Source organism: Abramis brama, assembly GCF_963993115.1.
Source record: "Abramis brama genome assembly, chromosome: 3".
Taxonomy (NCBI): Eukaryota; Metazoa; Chordata; class Actinopteri; order Cypriniformes; family Leuciscidae; genus Abramis; species Abramis brama.
In genome coordinates, this window is record NC_139965.1 from 53,814,507 (window position 1) to 53,833,382 (window position 18,876).

The 18,876-nt window shown below is 36.8% G+C and overlaps 3 protein-coding genes across 4 annotated transcripts in view; 1 reads left to right on the top strand and 2 right to left on the bottom strand.

Moving 5' to 3' along the window:
* Positions 1-1,948: 1,948 nt before the first annotated feature.
* Positions 1,949-4,116, bottom strand: LOC311078521 (extracellular superoxide dismutase [Cu-Zn]-like). Its single transcript, XM_084107354.1, has 2 exons — positions 3,998-4,116; positions 1,949-2,769 (listed from the first exon to the last, which is right to left on the bottom strand). The coding sequence occupies exon 2, from the start codon at positions 2,752-2,754 to the stop codon at positions 2,098-2,100; it is 657 nt and encodes a 218-aa protein (XP_083963480.1). The 5' UTR covers positions 2,755-2,769; positions 3,998-4,116; the 3' UTR covers positions 1,949-2,097.
* Positions 4,117-8,193: 4,077 nt separating this feature from the next.
* LOC311080087 (uncharacterized protein) lies at positions 8,194-10,349 on the bottom strand. Its single transcript, XM_084109855.1, has 2 exons — positions 10,216-10,349; positions 8,194-9,002 (listed from the first exon to the last, which is right to left on the bottom strand). The coding sequence occupies exon 2, from the start codon at positions 8,985-8,987 to the stop codon at positions 8,331-8,333; it is 657 nt and encodes a 218-aa protein (XP_083965981.1). The 5' UTR covers positions 8,988-9,002; positions 10,216-10,349; the 3' UTR covers positions 8,194-8,330.
* Positions 10,350-12,471: 2,122 nt separating this feature from the next.
* The window catches only part of dhx15 (DEAH (Asp-Glu-Ala-His) box helicase 15), a 38,204-nt gene continuing 31,799 nt past the window's right edge, over positions 12,472-18,876 (top strand). The window contains exons 1-2 of one of the 2 annotated variants that reach the window (XM_084109514.1): positions 12,472-12,686; positions 17,462-17,798. In XM_084109514.1, the coding sequence (XP_083965640.1) occupies positions 12,679-12,686; positions 17,462-17,798 (345 nt within the window). In that variant the 5' untranslated portion in view covers positions 12,472-12,678. Of the gene's footprint in view, positions 12,687-12,720; positions 12,894-17,461; positions 17,799-18,876 lie in introns of those variants that run through there. The other variant, XM_084109513.1, reaches the window with a different exon arrangement.

Below are 18,876 nucleotides of genomic sequence, written 5' to 3' on the forward strand. Positions count from 1 at the left end.
TCCTAAGCCCGGACTCATCACACCGAGTGACCGGATTATTCACCACACCGGAAGCGGAGGGGAGGGACTTAGGCTCTCTATAAACACGAAACACACGTGATTGTTGTCATGCAGTGAATTCGGCCAATCGTGGAACAGCTGTGTCGTCATCAGCCCTCGTGCAGCCCAGTGCAGCCGCTCGAGAAGCTGCGCTGGCTGAGTTCTCCGGCTACACTCGAATTGCTCTCGCGGTACTTTGATGGCACACGTCACAGTCACGTGGCGTCGGCGCTGTATCAAGTCGGACAAAATTTCTAACCGGCATGCAATGCTTCAAGTCAGCCGCCGATCGGTCTGCGCAGAACTGCATGAAGTCGAACAAGCCTATAGGCTATGATGAGTAATATTCAGAGGCGGACAGAGTACAAAGCTTCATTACTTGAGTAAAAGTACAGATACCCCTTGCTAAATTTTACTCAAGTACAAGTAAAAGTACTAGTATCAAGTATTCAAGTATACACTAGTATTGAGTATCAAGAGTACAAGATTTTCTAAATATTGCATTACTACTGCCACAGTGCTTACATTGGTAAACACAGCAAACACTTGAAGCAAAAACTATCATTAACTTTGATGATAATTTTACTTTCAATGAAAATTGAAATAGTCTGGTGAGGTGGGGCCACGGGTTGGCACATTCCCGGGATGGATCTGCTGCGTCTTCATCCATCGTTTTGTCCATGGTTTCGTCTCTTATCTAAATTCGTCTCTGACCATGGAGCTGACTTTGGCGGAAAGCTGAAGGTGATTGCTGATAGGCTGTCCCAATCAGTGGTGCCTGCACAATCCAATCACGTTTGAGAGGGAAACAACAAATTGAGGGTTGTTTTTTGTTTTTTTTAGAAGTAGTAATGGGTACTCACGGTTATGGATAGAAATGTAGTGGAGTAAAGAGTACAATATTTGCCTCTCAAATGTACTTGAGTAAAGTCATGAGTACTCCCCAAAAATGATACTCGAGTAAAGTACAGATCCCTCAAAATTGTACTTAAGTACTGTACTCAAGTAAATGTACTCCGTTACTGTCCGGCTCTAGTAATATTCATCAGTTCACTCAATGCATGTGTAAAATTCAAAACAACTGATAGAACATGTTATGTTGACATTAAATGGGATGAAATCTGAATATCAGAATATTCAGAAATCTGAATATGGATGAAAATGAACTCAACATTAAAAATGGAATTACATCACATGCAACAAATACTGCTAACACAAATTCATTTGTGTCCATTTTCTCTAAACACTTTAAATGAACTTAAATTGTGTCTATATTTTAAAGCGTTACATTCTGAATCTACATTTTGCTCCCCTCATCGTTTCTTCATTTTACAGATTGAACTTAACATCTTATTTTCTGCCCTTTCATCTGACTCGAATTTCCAACGGCACACACATTTCTGTCCTCTAAAAAAGTAGATTATAGGTCAACTATAAAATAACCAATATACATCAATTTATTAATGAATTTGAAAATAATTACTTAAGGTTACCCACTTTACATAAATCCTACTGGCCCACTTTAAGACATTCAGGCAAAGTGAGTCAATATATAAAGTCCTTACAAGAAAACCAACACATTTGATTCCCTGTTAACTTTAGTAACAAACCAGGAACAGTCACAATATTTGTGAGAAACCTTATAATTTAGATAAAATCTTATGTTAGAGGGTTTTCTACATTTAACAATAAGGGTGTCCTCCCTTGAGATGTAGCCACACCCTCCAGTGTCATATTGCATCAACCAAAACCATTTTATCATTTAAAGATAAATAGTGTAGTGTAATTAAAGGCCATTGTCATGCTCTTAAAGTGTTAACCCACTGAGCACAGTAAATCAAACTAAACGGCCCACTTTACCTGCATTCACCCTACATTTATTTTTAAGGGTACATTTACTATTGGAAGCTATGGCCAAAAAGCCTCTGAAAAGACCAAGAAAAAACATGGGAATGTTCAGGTTATGAAATATACTTTAATGTAGGACACATACAAAGAATATACAAGGAAAAATCATGATTATCCTATTTGAATCTGCCCTTCCACCATATCCGACTCTCAGTTCCCTCCTCCACATGTTTTCTTGGGGGGCACTTCAGTCTTCTGCCACAGACTTGGAGTAGTAATACCAATCACACCGCAAGCAATTCTCTGTCCAGCATTCCCACTGAGTTTACTCTCCTCATCTGAACCCATTCCCAGATCATCCTCCTTCTCATGAACCACCACCGCACGTCCCAGAATGGAATAAGGCCCAAAGAGCTTGGCGTCTGGAAGCTTCAGGAACTGCCTTATAACTCCTTGCTTGGAAGCAAAGTTGCCTAGGTCTCCAGGATGATGAGGGTGGTCAACGCCGTTTGGATTATAATGAGGACCAACAGTGCTGCTGCCTTGACTGAGGTCTCCATACTGATGGATGTGCATGGCACGCTCTTGATGATCGATGGCAGGCAAACCACGGAGGTTGATTTTCACTTCTAAATCTCCATTGGGGAAGACCTGCTTGAAGAGGATTTGCCCAAAGATCTTTGGCTGGTTACGTGGCAAATTGGGGCTGGGAGTTACTTCACAAGTGGCATAGATTGTGTTGTCGAACTCCACGACTTCCGGCTGTGGAGCTTCGGCAGGCAAACAAACTTGATTTTTGGAGAACTCTCCTCCTTGTATATGCAGCACCAGCAATATCAGAGGGAATATTAGGATGATGTTCTCCATGTTGATCTTTAAAGCCTACAATGAAGAGTGGATTCAGTGAAATCATGCCGTTTGGTTTAAGAATGTAATATTTTTGATAGAATAAAGGTCAAAGCTTTGTTGCAGGGAGATTTGAGAATGGAAGTTGCATTAGGTAAAACAGCACAACCAGATTGCAAACTAATGGAAAACCATATAAGAAACTGTATAATTTTTGAATTGCTATGTAGCCTTGTGAAAAAAAAAAAGAAGTTTACGCTTATTGGTATTGGATGTGTACCTGTAGTATCTTGAAAGTACAATAATAATAAAAAACCTGTAGGTCCACTTGCAGATAACACTGATGAATTATAAAAAGCCGTACACTTTCATAAGTGTCACACCTGCCAGCTGAAGTGCCTATGATAGCCACTAGAGGGATTATATATACACAAACATTAACAAACCAATGACATACAGGTGGATGTAATCAAACTAAAATGAGTCCAGGCAAAGGTTTATGGAAATGGAAAAGGTCTAAGGAGAAGTGCCCTCTGGTGGCTATCATAGCGCTTTGCTGGCAGGAGTGACATTAAGTACATGTACACTTAAAAAAAAAAAAAGTAATGTCAAACTAAGAGTTTTACTTTAAATTACATTATGTTTTAAAAATCTTTTTGTTGTGCTTTAAAGAAGTACACTTAATTTGATCTGTTGTAGCCTACATGTTATTCAATATGAAAAGTAAAAGTTAAATTTTAATATTACTAAAGATAGTAAAGTTAATATTTTCTTAAATGTACAAAATTGCAACTTCATGTTTCATTGCATGTATATTTTTAAATGCATTACATAAGTTTAAATAGAAATTATATTAAAATACATTTTAGTTGACCATAAATGCACAGTAAACAGCAGTACATTCAGCAACCATTTCAAAGACAATAAAAATAATTATGAAATGGATTACAAATAAAGATGTACTTCAATCAAACAAAGGATTGTTTAATATACACTTAAAATATACATAAACATGCAATTAAGTCTGAAAACATTAAATTCTTGCACTTAAGTATTTTTTTTATAGGTTTATTTTCAATAATATGTACTCTTCTTTTTAAAGCATGCTAAAGTGTACTTTTTTACAAGGACAGGTAAAATAAAAGACAATATCTATACTTTTACTTAAACTAACTTTTTTTAGTTGTACTAAATCAAGTCCGTTGATGGAGAAAATGGAATGGAGAAAGAAACCCACAAGCCTAAAACAGGAAAGGTACATCACCGTAAAGATGAAAAGTTGCCCTCAATCCGTGTGGAGCCTGAATATTGCAGTCACAAAAATACTACAACGCTTAATCTGTGTGCAGTCCTGAACTGGGGTTGAGAGAATGTTCCTTTGCAATCACACTTTTGGCTGCTCTTTTAGCTCATGTGGAGCTACAAGTTAACCATGATAGTCTGTTAGTCACTAATTAAGTTCACCTGTGTTTCATTTAGCTCCCTTTGTTTGCCTGTGTATATATAGCACTCAGTTTATTCAGTTCTTTGTCTTGCATTGCACAATGTGTTCTCCAGTGTAGATTATCTCCATTGTTTTGTGTTTATTAAAAGAAGTACTGCTATTGATTCCTCTTCTCTTCATTTGGTGACTCATTAATTCAATTCCACTTGACGTTCATGCTTGACACCACTTCTTATAGCAGATATTCATTTCACATACGTGAATAGCTGACAGTTCTTCTTTTTCAAGAAACCATTTCTATAGACTCTGATGTACCAATCCTGACAAGCCTATATTACTCATGCAATTGGACTGTTATTTAATTGTCTTTGAAGGCAGAAGTACAAATTTCTGAGGGAATGATTCTTCTATGGCATCGATGTTAAAATCCCCTTTTAGTAGATTGAATGCAGGTAAGGTGGGACACTTTTTTTTAAACGTGTAATTTAGATACAGTACCTAGATGTTTATTTCTTTTCTTTTTTTCTTTTTGTTAACTTTAAGGTCTGACTTCAATATTTCATTTTGAATACAGTTGATGCGTGTTATTTACAAGGTATTATTTTCAAGGTATACCAATAAACATTTTGAGATCATGCACTCCAGACAAATTTCTTTTCAAGTAATGTGATCCATCCCTAATTTATCAGAAATGATCCTGGATCTTAAAAACACATGATTTATTAACACATCACATAAACATATTCCACAGCATATTTAACAGACCCAAAAGCACATAGATAGGCTATGATGAGTAATACTCATCAGTTCACTCAATGCATGTGTAAAGTTCAAAACAACTAGAACATGTTATGTTGACATGAAATGCTATGAAATTTGAATATCAGATATCTTAATGAACTCTACAACATATTACAAATGGAACTACAACACATGCAACAACAAATAGGCTAACAAAAATTCAATAAGAGGAAAATTTAAAATGGTAACCATATTGTAAAACTTTTTTTCTGTCCGTTTTCTCTAAACAATGAACTTAAATTGTGTCCATATTTTAAAGCGCTATATTCTGCATCTACATTTTAATAATAATAATTTGTTACATTTATATAGAGCTTTTCTGGGTACTCCAAGCGCTTTACATGGAAGGGGGAATATCCTCAACCACCACCAATGTGCAGCATCCACCTGGATGATGCGATGGCAGCCATATTGCGCCAGAACGCCCACCACACACCAGCTTACTGGTGGAGAGGAGACAGTGATGAAGCCAATCAGTATATGGGGATGATTAGGAGGCCATGATGGACAGAGGCCAAGGGGCAAATTTGGCCAGGATGCCGGGGTTACACCCCTACTCTTTTTCGAAGGACATCCTGGGATTTTTAATGACCACAGAGAGTCAGGACCTGTTTAACGTCTCATTGGAAGGATGTTGCTCTTTGACAGTATGGTGTCCCGATCACTACACTGGGGCGTTAGGTCCCACATAGACCAAGGGTGAGCACCCCCTGCTGGCCTCACTAACACCTCTTCCAGCAGCAACCTGGTTTTCTCAGAAGGTCTCCCATCCAGGTACTAACCAGGCTTGCTAACCTCTTACAATAACAAAGGTGTAGGTTGATGACGCATAAGCGGAATATGCAATTTGTCGTCATGCCGAAGAATCTAATAATGTTTATGGATGAGTGAATACATTGATGTTTTTAACATGACTGTGGTATGAAGTGGGTCGCGATTGCTAATGAGAGACAGATATCAGCGCCACATGCGAGTCCCGCGAATATAAAGGAATAAGGACATTTCATTCTACCGATCTACCCACAAGTGCTGAATTAATACTCACACATACCCCTTTTCCACCAGCATGAACCGGGTGCCAGTTCAGAGCCAGAGCTATTGCCAGTTCGGAGTTGGTTCGACTGACGAGCTTTCTAAGAACCGGTTTGCCTTTCCACAAGGCCAGAGAGCCACCACAGAGCCAGATCTTGCGTCACTGTATACATCTCATGTTGCCCAGCAACGCTAGCGTGGCAGCGCCAAACACAAACACACCAGGCTTGTTCGAGATGGTTTGGCTTCTCGCAGACCGATCGGCTCATGACATCAAAGCCCGCAGCTCCGATCGGTCCGTGACGCTCCGATGCATCTCGAACAAGCCTTCCATCAACAATGGTGGTCGTTGCGTTACTATTGATGCTCATGGCTTTGCGAACCTACATCGGCATCCAAACACGGTGAATCCAACGTGTTCGTGCAGCTCGCCGTAACTTGCATAGACGGAGATTACAATCAAGCTGCTATTAGCTTGATTAGCTGCTATTTGAAAAATGGAGGTCACAAGTTTCTGTTCGTCTTGTTGGTCACGGTAACCCCGCCCCCAGCCCCTGACGCAAGCGGTTCTTACTTCTAGACCAGCAATGTTTTGGTGCTACTTAAGAACCACTTTTCCTGGTTCAGAGCTGGTGCTTTGGGTGTCGAAAAACAAAGAACTGATTTGAAACTAGGCTCTAGCTCCGAACCAGCACCAGCACTACCTTGGTGGAAAAGGGGTAACAAGTCAGTTTATTTGGCGAATTAAACTTGTGAGGTAACGCAGCGCTGTTTCACTTGGTCTACACTATCACACTAAACTGCATTTGAGTGTGTTGAAAGTTATGTTATTCTATATGTTTGTTTGTCTGTATGAGACTATCAGTAAGCTAGATGAACATTAGAATAACATACTGATCATATTCTAACATTTCATCATGTTGAGCTATATAACATGGATTAGTTTTATGTACATTTGCTCTCCTGTCTACTAAAATACATGCAAGACGTCTCTGTCAAGTCGAAGTTTGTCACGGACGTGGAGCTCTCGGCATCTCGAAAACACCACACCGATATTGATCTTCGTTTTAGTTCTCCTTTTGTCCCAAAGTCTGCTTGCCATGGTCCATGATGTTTGAACGAAATAACTCCATGAGCGTGCCGCTAGGCTAGACGTAACGCAGTTGTCAACGTCTGTCGCCATGGTTACTATGGCAGTACGAGCGGAAACCAGGGATAACGCGGATATTACATCATTGACAGGCGACAGGTGAACATGGACGAGCTATTATTTAAAACTGGAATTTCTCTTAAATTAAAAAAATCTTTGGGAACTTTTTGGATACTGCAAGTACACAACTGCAGGAAATATAATCACACTTTGCAAGTGATTTTTGGTTATTTTATTACAAAAATCTTACATATTGTAGCTTTAAACACCTTACAAGAAAACCAGCACATTTGAAAAAAATTTTTTGCATTTTGATTCCTTGTTAAAGTCGACATGAAATCAAAATTGACCCCATTTACTTTGGTAGCGCATATTACTAGTCTTGTGGTTAACAATTAATCCGTGCAAGTTAATACACAGAAAAATTGTTTGCCGTGGTAATCTTTAATCAAAATCTGAAAAGTTACTTCCGGTCTGGAATGGTGTTCCTTTTCTGATGACGTCAGTTTGACGGCTTAGGTTGAAAACGCTTAACCACTCCCCTCAAACCATTAGTCTGTTATGAGCAAGAGACGGAGAGGAGGTGCACTAAAGTAAAATCCCACCCTCCATTCAATATTCCATTTCACTTGGAAATACGTCACAACACTGGAGAAAAGTCGTTTGCAACTTCCGGTTCACGGGGACTTTAACTGTAGTAACAAACTGTCAGAATAATATAGCCATTTGTTTACATTTAGCGAGAAACCTTATAATTTAGAAAACAAAATCTTATATCAGAGGTTATGTATACCTTCAACAATAAGGGTGTCCTCCCTTGAGATGTAGCCACACCCTCCAGTGTCATATTGCATCAACCAAAACCATTTGATCATTTAAAGAAATAGTGTATCTTTAATTAAAGGCCATTGTCATGCTCTTAAAGTGTTAACCCACTGAGCACAGTAAATCAAACCAAGCGGCCCACTTTACCTGCATTCACCCTACATTTATTTTTAAGGGTGCATTTACTATTGGAAGCTATGGCCAAAAAGCCTCTGAAAAGACCAAGAAAAAACATGGGAATGTTCAGGTTATGAAATATACTTTAATGTAGGACACATACAAAGAATATACAAGGAAAAATCATGATTATCCTATTTGAATCTGCCCTTCCACCATATCCGACTCTCAGTTCCCTCCTCCACATGTTTTCTTGGGGGGCACTTCAGTCTTCTGCCACAGACTTGGAGTAGTAATACCAATCACACCGCAAGCAATTCTCTGTCCAGCATTCCCACTGAGTTTACTCTCCTCATCTGAACCCATTCCCAGATCATCCTCCTTCTCATGAACCACCACCGCACGTCCCAGAACGGAATAAGGCCCAAAGAGCTTGGCGTCTGGAAGCTTCAGGAACTGCCTTATAACTCCTTGCTTGGAAGCAAAGTTGCCTAGGTCTCCAGGATGATGAGGGTGGTCAACGCCGTTTGGATTATAATGAGGACCAACAGTGCTGCTGCCTTGACTGAGGTCTCCATACTGATGGATGTGCATGGCACGCTCTTGATGATCGATGGCAGGCAAACCACGGAGGTTGATTTTCACTTCTAAATCTCCATTGGGGAAGACCTGCTTGAAGAGGATTTGCCCAAAGATCTTTGGCTGGTTACGTGGCAAATTGGGGCTGGGAGTTACTTCACAAGTGGCATAGATTGTGTTGTCGAACTCCACGACTTCCGGCTGTGGAGCTTCGGCAGGCAAACAAACTTGATTTTTGGAGAACTCTCCTCCTTGTATATGCAGCACCAGCAATATCAGAGGGAATATTAGGATGATTTTCTCCATGTTGATCTTTAAAGCCTACAATGAAGAGTGGATTCAGTGAAATCATGCCATTTGGTTTAAGAATGTAATATTTTTGATAGAATAAAGGTCAAAGCTTTGTTGCAGGGAGCTTTGAGAATGGAAGTTGCATTAGGTAAAACAGCACAACCAGATTAGTTTGCAATGGAAAACCATATAAGAAACTGTATAATTTTTGAATCGCTATGTAGCCTTGTGAAAAAAAGAAAAAAAGAAGTTTACGCTTATTGGTATTGGATGTGTACCTGTAGTATCTTGAAAGTACAATAAAAATAAAAAACCTGTAGGTCCACTTGCAGATAACACTGATGAATTATAAAAAGCCGTACACACCGTACACTTTCATAAGCGTCACACCTGCCAGCCGAATATATATTTGGAATATTATATATACACAAACATTAACAAACCAATGACATACAGGTGGATGTAATCACACTAAAATGAGTCCAGGCAAAGGTTTATGGAAATGGAAAAGGTCTAGGGAGAAGTGCCCTCTGGTGGCTATCATAGCGCTTTGCTGGCAGGAGTGACATTAAGTATATGTACACTTTAAAAAAAGTAATGTCAAACTAAGAGTTTTACTTTAAATTACATTATGTTTTAAAAATCTTTTTGTTGTGCTTTAAAGAAGTACACTTAATTTGATCTGTTGTAGCCTACATGTTATTCAATATTAAATATAAAGTTAATATTTTCTTAAATGTACAAAATTGCAACTTCATGTTTCATTGCATGTATATTTTTAAATGCATTACATAAAGTTTAAATAGAAATTATATTAAAATACATTTTAGTTGACCATAAATGCACAGTAAACATCAGTACATTCAGCAACCATATTTCAAAGACAAACATATAAATAAAGTATATGAAATGGATTACAAATAAAGATGTACTTCAGTCAAACAAAGGATTGTTTAATACACATTCAAAATATGCATAAACATGCAATTAAGTCTGAAAACATTACATTCTTGCACTTAAGTATATATTTTTTTTTTATAGGTTTATTTTCAATAATATGTACTCTTCTTTTTAAAGCATGCTAAAGTGTACTTTTTTACAAGGACAGGTAAAATAAAAAGACAATATCTATACTTTTGCTTAAACTAACTTTTTTTTAGTTGTACTAAATCAAGTCCGTTGATGGAGAAAATGGAATGGAGAAAAAAAAAAACAGAAGCCTAAAACAGCAAAGGTACATCACCGTATAGCTGAAAAGTTGTCCTCAATCCGTGTGGAGCCTGAATATTGCAGTCACAAAAATACTACAATGCTTAATTTGTGTGCAGTCCTGAACTGGGGTTGAGAGAATGTTCCTTTGCAATCACACTTTTGGCTGCTCTTTTAGGAACTCATGTGGAGCTACAAGTTAACCATGATAGTCTGTTAGTCACTAATTAAGTTCACCTGTGTTTCATTTAGCTCCCTTTGTTTGCCTGTGTATATATAGCACTCAGTTTATTCAGTTCTTTGTCTTGTATTGCACAATGTGTTCTCCAGTGTAGATTATCGTCGTTGTTTTGTGCTTATTAAAACAAGTACTGCTATAGATTCCTTTCCTCTTCATTTGGTGACTCAACTGTGACTCACTAATTCTTAGTTAGTGTACAATTCAACATGAGGAACATGCTTGACACCACTTCTTATAGCAGATATTCATCTGACATAAGTGAATATCTGACAGTTTTTCTTTTTCAAGAAACCATTTCAAACCTGACAAGCCTATATTTCACATGCAATTGGAATGTTATTTAATTGTCTTTGAAAGCGGAAGTAAAAATGCCCTGTATTTTCAGATTTATACAGAGAGCAGTGCAAAGTCTTGTTAACGTTAACTTTGTTTTTCCCATCACCATCAATTCCTAGTCACGACCAATGATCCAGTTGCTATTATGTAGCTTGTTATCCATGCCTTGGCTGTGTAATTACCTGTGTCGGTGGCAATGATTGTCTTCTGCACTAGCTGATTCATTGCAGTAAATTATCATAGTCTGTAAAGGAGATGTACGAGAGCTCCTTAAATTCAGAGACTCGATTTAAGATTCTATCAAGGGACGCCAAACAGTTTTTGGGGATATACGAATATTGGATAGAAAATGAACTTTTGACTAAACATTATATAAATATGATGTATTTTTATACATCTATGTTCCATCTGGTAACATTTCATCAGACATACTCAACACATGCAAATCTGTAACTGTCCTCTGCACAAAGGTAACATTGCACCAAACTTCTTCCTCTGTGTACCACAGAAAACAAACAAACAAACCAAAAAAAAAAAAAAAAAAAGTTTTGGGACAACATTAGTTTGAATAAATAATGACAGAATTTCCATTTTTGTTGTAAGAATCACATCACATCGAAAATTTTCTTTATAAAAAGTCTTTTGTATACTGAATGTATACAAGTCACCTTTATTTATATAGTGCTTTATACAGTACAGATTTTCAAGCAGCTTTACAGTGATAACAGGACAATTATGCATTTTGACTGTTGTTCACTGAAGTCAGATCAGTGTTGATTCAGTTCCTTTGTAAAGATCATTAATTATTAAATTTGTTTTTTATTTTATTTATTTTTATTTGTTCTGCACAGATATCACATGTATACAGTACAAGGAGGGGAACGAAACCCAATTGGGTTTATACAGAGTTCCACTCCACTTGCATGAATAAACAAAAAAATAAAGTGTTCTATAAAGCAGTTCTGCAATAAAATGATGTAATCGTCCAGCTCAGTTCAATTCTCACACAACAGCGTCAATACAGTCAGATCAATAATATTGTTGAATATAAAGTGTCCCCAACTAAGCAGGCCAGAGGCGACAGTGGCAATGAATCCAAACTCTGTCAAGTGACAGAGTGGAGAAAAAAATAAAAATAAAATGTACTTGTAAAATATAATGTAATTTCTATTGAACATTGTATGTCATGTATTTAAATATGTGTATGATGAAGTTGCAATATAGTAGACTACATTTGAAATATATTAACTTTAAATGTAACAACATAAAGTCAACACATCAACATATCAAAATAAAAGTAATTATTTAAAGCATGACAAAAGACAATGATTTAAAATGACATTAAAAGTTTTTGAAAGTAAGAAACAGTCATGACAGTAGTCCTACTGCTCACTTAAGTAGCTTTTTATTTCATTAATGTAATATTATCTGCAAGTATACCGTTTATTTTTATTTTTTAAGAAACAATACATTCAGACCGCTCCATAGCCTACTTCTTTTTCACAAAAGTAATCAAAGTTTTCTTTCACGTTTGCTAAAGATATTTTATAGTGACACTTCTAATAAATAAATAAAAACACGTGTAGTTTCATGTAGGCCTATATTGTATGAAAATAAAATAATTGGCTGTTTTTTTTAAAGTTCTACAGATAGCTAGGTTGAGTGAAGAAAATCCAAGGACACAAACTCTGCAGAGCCCCGTGCGGTGAAATCAGGAACTGCAGCTCTGAGAGGGGGCGGTCGTCTTATTTGGCGCTAGATATAATATCCTCCGGGTCCTTCATGAAGATCATCCACAACGTACATTATTCAGCATACTTCTCTTTTAATATTTGGCCAAAATACACTGAGAACTGCAATGAATAAAAGGCATAAACATAGGCGGGTGGTGTGTTTATTCTCAGTGCACTTGAAACAATAATGATGAGGTAAGTACTTCCGGTCGCCATCTTGTCTTTTAGCCGTATGTATGTGTATGTGTGTGAGAGAGAGAGAGAGAGCAGCGGCTGCGTTGGAGTAACCGACAAACTCTTTCCTCTTTTACCTTATTAATCTTTATATTACAAGATGTCAAAACGGCATCGGTTGGATTTAGGCGATGATTATTCGTCGAGCAAGAAGAGATCTTCTGACGGGTATGTTGAGCTTGAGGAGGGTTTTATCTGTCCGCTGAGGAGGGAAAGAGCTGCTAGGTTGCACTAGCATGCTCACACTTGTGCTGGTGTGGCTTTATAATAGCAAGTACTCTGACATCGTTGCTAATAAATAATATACATAAAATGCACAGCTGATATCCACAGAGGTTATTGTAACACTCAGGAATGCGGGTTGTTAGCGCAGTTGCGCGCGAGTCTTTGTGACTAGTGCCGATAGCACGTGTGCTCACTACTGCATGGGTCTGCTCGCGCGTGCACAACAAGCAGGTTGACGTACAACACACACTATTTACGTTTCACCTGCTTTCTTGATTTGTTACTTTCTAGTTCTGGCTCGGTGTGTAAAGAAGCAGACATGAAACCTGTGTGAAGATATACACAAATGTGTTTTGAAGAAGGCCGCTTAACGAACACTAGACTAGTGTAGTATGTTGTGTAATCCTGACTTTGCCGGTGTCGGAATGTAGCTCACTTAGCTCTGAAACTATCCGCAAAGAAACTAAAACTGACTAGAAAAAGTAAATTGGAAATAAATAGTGGGGGTGTGATTGTGTAAATTCTAGGGTTTATGTTAATAAGCCCGATTTGTGGTTGCCCACGGTTAAAAGCGCGGCCTACTATTTCACTTTGGATCATTTGTAGTTGTAGTAGCATTTTTGTGTTTTTAATGATCTTCTTATTAAATAATTTATCTTAATTTTAAGTGATAGCTCGTAGTAATACGTGAGTAGCGTTGTCCGAATCTTAAACGAATCGTTCTTATGTGTCGGCATAGTAACGTTAAATCGGTTAACGTTAGGTCGTCAACTTGTTGAACCGATGAGTGAAGTGAACAGAGTGAATCGATGATTTTATTCTTGATTGTAAAATACATTTCTTAATTTCTAATTTGATTGTCATTCGCAATGTTTTTTTTGGGGGGGAGATTTTAGTCCTTGTCTTCATTAAATGCATTAATATGGATGGGTATATACAATTATCGGTTATTTAAAATAAAAATGAAAAATAGAAACAAATTAAAGAGCATAATTAACATAATTTTATATTCTGAAATGTAAAATAAACTTTAGCAAAAGAAACATCAGTGTTTAAACACAAAACGAATATAAAACATATATCTGTAAATGCACCAGTGTGCAGGCAATTTGTGTTTTATGTACATACGATACAATAAGAACAAAGTACAAACTAATGCTCAAATAAATAGGCCTACAATAATAAAACATATAAATTAAATAAACAGTTATTGAATTACAGGAAGGTCTGTATAACATTACTGTTCAGATGAGTAATATGACCTACAAAAAATAAAAATAATCTAAAGGAATCAAATGTAAAATAGCACTACATAGTTTTCACTGTATGAATTGATAGATTAATGATTATTAAAGTTATTCATTCAAGAGTAGTGCTGGGCGGTATGACTAAAAAAAATTATATCACGGTATTTTTCCCAATTAAACCGGTTTCACGGTATATGACGGTATTTTTTTTTTTTTCATGTAGGGCTGGGTGATATGGCCAAAAAAATTTATCACGATAATTGTTTTATATCAGTCGATATCGATAATTATAATGATAAATGTCAAATCTTTATTTCTTTCAAGTTTAAAGTTTTCAATTTTGCTCCTAAGTGAAAGTTGTTGAAACCAGAGCGTTAATTGCGGTTTTAAACTACTCTTTATTGTCAGACTCAGAACATATCATGACAAACACTTGCCAAACAGGTGAACATTTCACAAATCTGAGGTAGAACATTTAAACATTTGGCATTTTTCCTTAACAAAATACATTTTATTGGAAAATTAATTTCTTAGTTTCTGCATGTGCTAATGGGGGATACTGTTTCAAGTCTTGAAACCGGTTTGTGTTGCCTGACTTTGATGGCAATTACCTTCAGCACAGTTTGCAGTGCAGGCTGCAATATTAATATTACATGTTTTGTTTCGAAACGCATATTTGACAGTAGTATTAGCTTGAGTTAGGATGCAGATTGACTGTTAAATTTGTTCATTAACAAAAACAGTAACATCTGTTAAAAAACTTTTTTATTTGGTAAAATGTAATATCCTGACTGTTTGAGTTTTATTAAAATGAACCATTGGTCATCTAGTATCATGCATTTAGATCATAATAACCACAGAATAAACCAGGCATAGCCTGTAGCACCTCACTATCATGGCAAAATGTAACTGTATAGTTTCTGTGGTATTTGTATGAAAAACAATTAGCCTAATACTTAAAAAAAAAAAAAAAAAAAAAACTTGATCCAAAACACTTAATACTTTAAAAAAAATGCATGGTTGTTCATAAATAAGTAAAAAATTATGAATTTAATATATATTTGTTTTTAATGTTGTATTCATTTTCCCTCAAATTATTGGCGGTCATTTTTCATTCATTCATTCAACCATGGTAAATGCACGAAGAATAAATGCTCTTGTTGCATTCATTTACTGGAGATGCAAAAAGAAATGATAAAAGAAATTGCCCTGTACAATTGTAATGAAAGTTCCATGCGACTGACACTAGGGGGCGAAATGCGACAATCTTATGCAAATGTCGTGTGCAGTGGAAAGGCAGCTTTACAGTGTCTTTTGTAACTGGTAGTGAGTTACTGTGTTAAATCCTGTAGTAGGACAGGCATCAACAAAAAGCCACAATTGTACACAATAAAAGCTGTCACAAAGAACCGGCAAAAGTAATGATTATGAATGTTTCAAGTATAGCAAGGAGAGGAGACATTTTAATTGTTTATTAATAAACTAGTGTTTTCTGTGTCAGTGTCTGCTGCAATATTGACAGCAGCAGTGAACGTGCCTATAGAGAAAAATGCACGTTTTAAGCAGAGAGTAGCCTAGTCGGTTTCTTTTTCGTTTTGAATTGTTTTGTTTAAAATTAGACATTTCAAGATTTATATATTTCTCGTGTCTGTGAGGCAGCTTATATGCTGAGTTTCGGTTCTTTTATGAAACAAGCTCCAGTTCATGTGCAATGCAATCGCACCGGCGCCTCCAGGTCTTGATTACATTGTCTGCTGTATCTGCTTATTTATTGAATGCAGGCAATTTGTTGTTGAAACAATGATTAAAATTAAATTATAAATTGATAATAAAGATACAATTTAGCCTATACAAAAGAAATTCACTTTAAAGAAAGGCTTTCTACCAAAAACAAAACTTAATGAAGTGGTCAAAATCATGTCTGACCCACATGTCTCCTGATATATTGCGGCATCTTACAACACATTGTGAATGGATAAAAATAACAAAAAAATAAGAGGATGTGAATAAGCCCATTAATGGCATGTTTGAGTCATGCTGTTAACAAACTGTTTTATTTCCTTTTTCCATATTGTGAATAATAAATGTATATCATTTTAATTTGCTTGTTACACTATGGAGCCTAACTTATTGTAATTATTTGATGTAGTCTACTTTTACACTTAGAATTATTCCTTGGGATCCTCACGTAGGCTACTAAATTGCATTTAAAAAAAAAATTGTTTGTGTGCTGCAGGTAGGCTATTATGTCGAGTGATATTAACATTTAAGCTAGCTAGTGAGAGAAAATGGTAAAGTCTAGAGAGTTGACAGCGAAAATAGGGCATACAAAGAAGAATGGAAAGACAACCGTTCATCCTACCTAGTTCTGTAAATGCAAAGCCGGTGTGTCTTATCTGCAACGAAGTTGCCGCCGTTTGCAAAGAATATAAGATGACGGCTATTTTAGAGGTGTGTCTAGTGATCCACAGACTCTTTTGAATGTCTTTCAGAACTTTTCAAATGAAAAGCTCTCAATTAATCTCAAAATAAAACATTGCTGCAAAAACGTTCTCGTACTTTTATTTTGAAGGCAAAATCACTAAAGACGAATTAAGGAACAGTTACTCACAATCACTTCTTCAGACGAAGTGATTGTGAGTAACTGTTGCTGTCATGATGGATTTATTTCAGAACCAGCCGCTATCAAAATAACTGCTTTGAAAGTCTCCTCACATCCTGATAGCAATCACTGTTAAACGATCTAAATTTATTTGTGCACCCTGTTCGCACAGACATTACTTCATCAGCGCGTACAGACAGAGGAGCAGCGCAAACAAACAGCAGCCACCATTTACAGTTCCTCCAAAACAACAAGCTTATGCGTTCACGCCATAACTATCACAATTAAGAGATAAAAACCTGTGACGGTCTAACCGGAGCTGTTCACGTCCTCAGACTCGGAATTATGCTTTTCACTGTCAACCGTATCAACACCACAATGAATCAGCAGCAGTCAGGTACAGGCTCTCTAAGTTGTTTGTTCATTTTTATTGTAATGTTATGTTCTTTTGAGACATGAGGTAGTTTAACGCATTCTCTTGTGGCTTTGGATGGCGATTTACAGGGAGGGTGGGAACTTGCGCTTTCAATGCTAGCAGGCTAACGTTAGCATTTCCCAGATCACCTACTGCACTTTTAACTTTTGGTTTGCCGGGAAACTTAAACCAGGGCATTAAATCAAAATCTCTGCTTACGTGTTGCTATTGCTTGTCTTCCAATCAGTAAGGACCGGGACAGAGATCGGGACGACCGGTCGAAGGATCGCGATCGTGACCGCGACAGAGACCGAGACCGTGATCGGGACCGAGAGAGGGACAGCAAGGGATCAAGCGTGCCCCTCAGCGTACCTGCCGTTGGGATACTTCCTCTGAAGCAGACAGCCATGAATCAGCAGATCAACCCCTTCACCAACCTGCCTCACACACCGCGTTACTACGAGATCCTCAAGAAAAGGCTGCAGTTGCCCGTTTGGGAGTACAAAGAACGATTTAATGACATCCTCAACCGTCATCAGAGCTTTGTGCTCGTTGGAGAGACAGGCTCTGGAAAGACCACACAGGTCAGACAGCACAACGTTTTCCTTATGCCTTCGAGCTTTTCACAAGCTAGTCAAATTTCTGTATTTATAAGTATTTCTAGATTTTATAATCTATAATATATTCTTTAATTGTGTAAATCTGAAAAAAAAAATGTTTTCAAATGTTTATAAACAGATTTCATGCATGGATTGCATGAGTGTCCAAAATGAACACTTGCCAAGCACCACATATGAGTAAAAATCTGTGTATTTTTACACAGAGTCTGTATAAAGCAGTGCTAAGCACCAAGTGGTCAGCAATTTTTTTAATGAATTTTAACAATGCAAGGTGATGAGAATGTTATATGGCTTAGTGCAATTATCAAATCACAAATTCTTTGATTTTAATTATGTTGCTCCACTACAAGCACTCTGTGTTTGGGTCAGTTATAACTCTGATTTGAAAACTCAACGTGCACCGACCAGCGCAGAGCTTGACACTTACTTTTGTTTTTTAGGAGTGCAATTTAAAAACTTTAGGAGTACAATTTAAAATGGATCAAATAATGTGTTTTGCCTTAATAAAGGGATACAAGGGACTTTTACAGGCAAAATGATATATATTAGATATATCACAATAATTGCTAAAGCTTTTATCATAGTATATGGTATTATCACAGTATTGAATTGTTACAAAAAAAGTGTTGTTGTCCTAACAGGTTTAATAACTTTTTCGTATAAAAAAAAAAACATGAAGTACTCGCTCATTAGGGCCTATATCAATTTTCCAAATTTAAAAGCAAAAAAATGAGTGCACAAGTTTGAAAATAAATATCTATTAAGTCTTTAAGTATTTGGATTTATACATGCATCTGAATGGCTGTTTGAAACATTTAAATACTGTTGAAACAAAGTAGTGCAGCTGATTTGTTTACAGAGTCACCAGTGTAACGGCTGCATTTCTGCTGTCAGAGAATGAATGTGCTTTTTCATTAATCGCATTCTGCCATTCTTCTCATCCATTATTTTTGAAGCTGAAGTTTATATTTTAAGTTTAATAATCGCATTAGGCTCTATCGCTGTTTTCCATTTCACAAATTGAAGACCTCTTAAAGTGACA